This window comes from Cenococcum geophilum (assembly GCF_001692895.1).
Source record: "Cenococcum geophilum 1.58 unplaced genomic scaffold K441scaffold_22, whole genome shotgun sequence".
NCBI lineage: Eukaryota > Fungi > Ascomycota > Dothideomycetes > Gloniales > Gloniaceae > Cenococcum > Cenococcum geophilum.
This window is the reverse complement of record NW_027137580.1, coordinates 883,176-889,951: the sequence shown is the minus strand read 5'-3', so window position 1 is coordinate 889,951 and position 6,776 is coordinate 883,176. Positions and strand designations below refer to the sequence as shown.

At 34.1% G+C, this 6,776-nt stretch overlaps 1 protein-coding gene across 1 annotated transcript; it reads left to right on the top strand.

Annotated features, from left to right (window-relative positions):
• Positions 1 to 947: 947 nt before the first annotated feature.
• Positions 948 to 1,184, top strand: K441DRAFT_561154 (uncharacterized protein; the record flags this gene model as incomplete). The annotated part of the gene is given in 2 exon segments (XM_067643525.1): positions 948 to 1,028; positions 1,047 to 1,184. Coding segments are annotated over 2 exon segments (219 nt in total), but the record flags the coding sequence as incomplete, so codon positions are not given.
• Positions 1,185 to 6,776: the final 5,592 nt, after the last annotated feature.

The window sequence follows — 6,776 nt, the reverse complement described above, 5'->3', positions numbered from 1 at the left end:
CCGCGGTACTAGCGTGGCGAGGAGCCTTAAGCTCCTCGCCCTTCCTTAAGGAGGAAGAATATATATAATAACAATCATTATACTGTTTACAACTAGTAGATATATAATATCACCTTATAAAATCAACACCCCTTATTATCCTACCTATAACTAACTGCTACTATATAAGTGCCGCGGCCTTTTACCGTATAGTATATAGGAAAGGCTAGACCGTTACTATAGCTTCCTAATTATAACTATATAAGCTTAATAAAGAATAGGATTACGTCCTCTATAGTAATAGGATAGATATAGTCGACCTTTTAAAAGATAACGCCCCTACGGAACTCTATAGACTTTTACCTTTAGACTTTAAGAAGTTTATAAAACTTAAAAAAAGACTTACCAACGAAGAACTCCATAAGCTCCTCCCTAAGATGTACTATAACTTTATTAATATATACTTATAAAAGGGCGTAGATATACTCCCCCTATATTAACCTAATAACTATACTATTAATATTAAATAAGGAAAAACGCTACTTTATAAGAGACCCTACCTAATATTAAAAGACGAACTTTTAGTTATAAGAAAGTATATTGACGAGTACCTTAATAAAGGGTTTATTCGTCTTAGCATATTACTAACAGCCGCCCCTATCCTTCTTGCTAAGAAGCTAAGAGGAGGTATTTAATTCTGCGTTAACTATAGAGAACTTAACGCTATTGTAATTAAAAACTAATACCTAGTACTGCTTATATAGGAGACCCTTAAGTAGCTTAGCTAAGCTAAAATCTATACTAAGCTTAATATTATTACCGCCTTTAACTATTTTTAAATATAGGAAGGTAATAAATAAAAAACCGTATTTATATCGCGCTTTGGCTAATTTAAATATACCGTTATGCCCTTTAGCGTATATAACGGCCTAGGCACCTTTTAAAGCTATATTAATAACGCCTTATAGGACTACTTTAATAACTTCTGCTCCGCGTACCTAGATAATATACTTATTTATAATAATAACCCTTTTAAGTATACCGAACACGTTTAAAAGGTCCTATAGCGCCTTAGGGATATAGGACTTTATATTAATTTAAAGAAATATAAATTCTTAGTTATAGAAGTAAAATACCTTAAACTAATTATTACCACTAAGGGTGTCTGTATAGACCCTAAGAAGGTATATATAATTACTAAATAGTAAGCCCCTAACTGCATTAAGGACGTATAAGCCTTCCTTAGTTTTACTAACTTCTATTAGAAATTTATATATAACTTCTTAGGTATAGTAGCATTATTTATAGCAATAATACGAACAAAGGGCCTTTCTGTAAAAGGAAGAAAAATATACCTATGCTTTACCTAGACGCCTAAATATAAGAAGGTGTTCTAAGACCTTAAAAATGCCTTTACTAAAGCACCTATTCTAGCCCACTTTATACTAGGATAATAACTCTATCTTAAAACCGACTCCTTAGACTACGTTAACGTAGGCGTCCTCTTCTAGATAGATAATAATAGTTTCCTTTACCTAGTTATATTCTACTTATCTAAGCTTATACTATAAGAGTATAACTATAAGATCTATAATAAAGAACTCCTTATAATTATATAAGCGTTTAAAGAATTTTAACTAGAACTCTTCTTAGTAGAGCCTAACTAGCTAACTAAAGTCCTTACGGACTATTGCAATCTTAAGTACTTTATAACTATAAAGTAGCTAAACTAACGCTAAGTATATTAGAATAAGTTCCTTTCTAGTTTTAACTTTAAAATTATATATAGACTAGGAGTATAAGGTACTAAACCTAATAGCTTAATACGCCGCTTATAAGACCTTCCTTAGTCTAAAGATAACCCCTATAATTAGTTCTAATAATAGACAATCCTAAAAGTATAAAATTTGGCTTTAGGTATACTACCTATAATAAAGCTAACTATACCTCAGCTTTATACCATAGAACTAGAGTTACCTCCTAAAATTAATAAGCTTATTACTATGGCATATAACACCTCTATTAACCTATTACTATATTAACTTATAGCCGCAAAGACCGCTAGCGCCTATACGCTGCCCACTAACCTCTAAAGCTTAGGCTAGATTAATATAGCAGCCTTAAAAGTAAAAGAGAATAGACTCTATTATAGAGGTCGCCTATTTATCCCTAATTTAGAAAATCTATAACGGTAACTAATCTAAATAGCCTACAACCTCCGATTAAGCGGCTACCTAGGTAAAGAAGGAACCTATAAGCTTCTTAGCCGATACTACTTCTAGCCAAAAATAATAGACTTAATTAAACGCTTTATAGGCGCCTACTATAGTTATAAGCGCGCTAAGGCCTTTAATATAAAGTACTAAGGACTACTGTACCCTCTACTAGTACTTATATAATAATAGGCAGATATCGCTATAGATTTCGTTATTAACCTACTACCCTATAAACGATATAGCCGTATCTATAAGAATATCCTTATAATAACATACCGACTTATAAAAGAGCGCCACTACGTCCTAACCAAAGGCGTAGCCGTTAGCAACGTTACTAACGCCTTTTTTTGCAAAGTTTACTAACTATATAGGTTACCTAACTTAATTATATCTAACTAAGGCATATAATTTAACTCTAATATATAGAGACGAATTTACTAACGCCTTAGCATCTCCGTTAAGATATCTATATCCTTTTACTATAAAACTACTAGGCAACTAAAAAAGGTTAATGCTAGTATAAAAGCGTACCTATAATAGATAGTCGCCTATAGTTAAGATAACTAGGTAGATTACCTCCTACTAGGTAAATTCGTAGCGAATAACTACGTCTTAACCACTATAGGACTTATCCTATTCTTTATAAATAAGGGTTATTACCCCTAATCCGGTATAGAGCTACCAGAACCTATTAATAAGAAACTACTATATAGAAAACGCCTTAAGATGCTACTTGCTAACCAGTATATAGACTATATAAAAAATCTACTTAACTACTATAAGGGAGAAATAGCCTAGGCTTAAGTAAAGTAGGCCTACTTCGCTAACTACTATAGAACGCTACTACTGGAGATATGTATTAGCGACTAGGTATAGCTAAATATATATAATATCTCTACGCAGAGGCTTATAAAGTTACTTAATTATAAGAACCTTAGCCCCTATCTAATTAAATAAGTTATTAATAGGGGAGCTGTATATAAGCTAGAACTTCTACTTACCTTAGCCACCTATAGGATATAGCCTATATTTTACCTATAGCTACTATACCTCTATTAGCCTAACCCCTTACTAGGGCAGATATAACCTAAACCCCTACTAGTACTAATCTAAGATAAGAACGAAGACGAGAACCATAAGGAGTGGACTATTAAACGAATTATTAACTCTAAATACTTTAGTAAAGGTAGAGGACGATAGCTCTACTACAGAGTTATATATATAGGATTTAATATAGATTAGCTAGAATGGCAACTATAGGAAGACTTTAAAAATGCAAAGGATCTAATTAGCGACTTTTACTACGCGGACCTATAGAAACCGGGCCTAAGTAGAGATTTTATACCTAATCCTTTATAGGAACCCTTATAGAGTTAAACCGTTATACATTACCACGTAAGGCAAATTGCTATTAGATTACGGTAAAGTATAATTATATAACTAGAATATTTTATTTTTATTTTTATTTTTTTTTATATCCATTATATTATACTACGTACAATACTACGCATGCAGCCTCTGGGCTATAGCGCTATAGTTCTATATACATAAATCCTTTCTAGGCAGCTTAACATGTACTAGTAGCTAAGTAGACACTCTAGCCNNTTTTAAATACTAGGGGGAGCTCCTAGCCTATTGGTGTCTTGTTTTAGTATTTTGCTTACTACTGTCTAGTTTATACCAAAATCGCACTAAAGAAATCCTGGCTCTTTTATCTATTTCTGCCGTATTCTGCCGTTTCTAGAGTAGAAAAAGCGCTCTAAAAGATAGATTTATTTTTTTATAGTTTTGCATATAAGAATAAGAGAAACAACATAGCTTACTAGCTTAAAAGTAGCTACCAATTACCCCTAAGCGACTTTTTATTCTGTACCTATTTTCCCCTTCTTGCTAAAGAAATAGGTAGGGAATTAGTAATTAATAGCTACTCTCCCCNAAAGTAGGCTATTAATNGTATTTTATAAGGGCGAACCTCGTTACATAAACCCACTCCCATAGGAAAATTTTCACGAGGTTGTCTGTATAGGGTATAAACACCAATTTGCCTATACACCTTATATTTTACGTACTAAAGTAACACGGGCCAGCCCCCCTCCCCTCTCCCCCCTGCTGTAGCTACCCTATCTGCGCATCTGCGGTACGCCTATAGTGCGGTGTTGTATGGTATATTGTAGCGGTAGTAGTATAGACAGGTTGTGGTAGAGGTCGTCTGTAGCTTGATGGCTGTAGATAGGTTGCGAAGGTCGTCTGCAGCTTGATGGCTGTAGACAGGTTGCGAAGGTTGTCTGCAGCCTGATGGCTGTAGACAGGTTGTGGTGGAGGTCGTCTGTAGCCTGATGGCTGTAGACAGGTTGTGGTGGAGGTCGTCTACAGCGTAATGGCTGTAGACTGGTTGTAGTAGAGGTTGTGATATGTCTGGTATTTGGCGTCTGGTGACGTGTCCGTAGGGGCTATATAGCTAGGGGCGTCCTAGCGACGACGGAGGAGCGAAGGGGGAGACGACGACTAGAATATTATTAAAATATCTAGGAACTTTAACTAGCGGTTAAAGTTATTTAATTAGCTGGATTTTTAGATGCCAAGCCTTATTATATAACGTTATTTTAAACCTTTAGCAATACCCCCCTTTCTTCTTTTCTATACCTTAAGTGCCCCTTTTATATATATATAGTAACCATAGCGTTACCGGAGCTCCGCCTTTATAGGAGGGGGGGTAGTATTATAAAACCCTACCGCAGAGGCCTTTATAGGAGAGCCTCGTGCTCTTATATATACCTTACGTATAGCTTATATTAGCTACGCGTAGGTATATTACCTCCTTACGCCCTTAATCCTTACGATTAATCGCGTAACGTCTTATAGACTCCTTAAATATATACGCTCTATAGCCACTGCCTATATTCCGTAACAATTCGTCCTAGTATATTACTATTAGCCGCCCCTATCCTTCTTACTAAAAAGCTAGGAGAAGGTATTTAATTTTATATTAACTATAGAGGACTTAACGCTATTATAATTAAAAATTAATACCTAGTACCGCTTATACGGGAGACCCTTAAACGGCTTAGCTGGGCTAAAGTCTATACTAAGCTTAATATTATCGCCGCCTTTAACTATTTCTAAATACGGGAAGGTAATAAATAGAAAACCGTATTTATATTACGCTTTGGCCAATTTAAATATACTATTATACCCTTTAGCGTATATAATAGCCTAGGTACCTTTTAAAGCTATATTAATAACGCCTTATAGGACTACCTTAATAACTTTTACTCTGCATACCTAGATAATATACTTATTTATAGGAATAACTCTTCTAAGTATACTAAATATGTTTAAAAGGTCCTATAGCGCCTTAGGGACATAGGACTTTATATTAATTTTAAAAAAATATAAATTCTTAGTTATAGAAGTAAAGTACCTTAAACTAATTATTACTACTAAGGGTATCTGTATAGACCCTAAAAAAGTATATATAATTACTAAATAGTAAGCCCCTAACTGTATTAAGGACGTATAAGCCTTTCTTAGTTTCGCTAACTTCTTAGGCGTAGTAGCACTACTTATAGCAATAATGCGAATAAAGGGCCTTTCTATAAAAGGAAGAAAAACGTACCTACGCTTTACCTAGACGCCTAAATATAAGAAGGCGTTCTAAGACCTTAAAAATACCTTTACTAAAGTACCTATCCTAGCTTACTTTATACTAGGATAATAACTATATTTTAAAACTAACTCCTTAGACCATGTTAATATAGGTATCCTTTTTTAAATAGGTAATAACGGTTTTCTTTACCTAGTCGCATTCTACTTATCTAAGCTTATACTATAAAAGTATAACTATAAGATCTATAATAAAGAATTTTAACTAAAACTCTCCTTAGTAGAGCCTAACTAGCTAACTAAAGTCCTTATAGACTATCGCAACTTATTAGTTTTATAAGGTGATATTACGTATCTACAAGTTATAGACAGTATAATGATTGTTCGTTATATATATTCTTCCTACTTAAGGAAGGGCGAGGAGCTTAAGGCTCCTCGCCACACTAGTGCCGCGGCGATACGTGATGGCAACTTGCTTCGCGTGACGGTAACTTGCCTATATTCCTAACACTAGCAACTTTTCTTTTACGGTTGCCATCTATATATATATACCGCTCGACTAGCGTAATAAATATTAATCTTTTTTACTTACTATTACTATTATAATATAAGTCTCGCTGTCCTAAAATTTGCCTCTTAGTATATAGTGCTTTCTTACTTAGGAGTTATAGGTAGATATCTTATTCGGAGGGCCGCTAAGGCGCTAGTAGTAAGCGAGCTAATAGCAATTTTCTATCCCGGGGATAGAAAATCCTAATTAGCTAGATTAAGTCAGGGTCTATAAAATATTATACTCCCCCCTCTAAAAAAGTCTTAGTAAGAGAATCTAACTAATTAGATAACTTTAACTGCCGGTTAAAGTTTCTAAATATCTTAAGACCTTATATAACTAAGAAATTTCTAGGGACTCCCTTTTAACCTAACCTTTAACTTATATATATAGAGTATTTATGTTAATAAACGTCTTTAGTGCCTTAT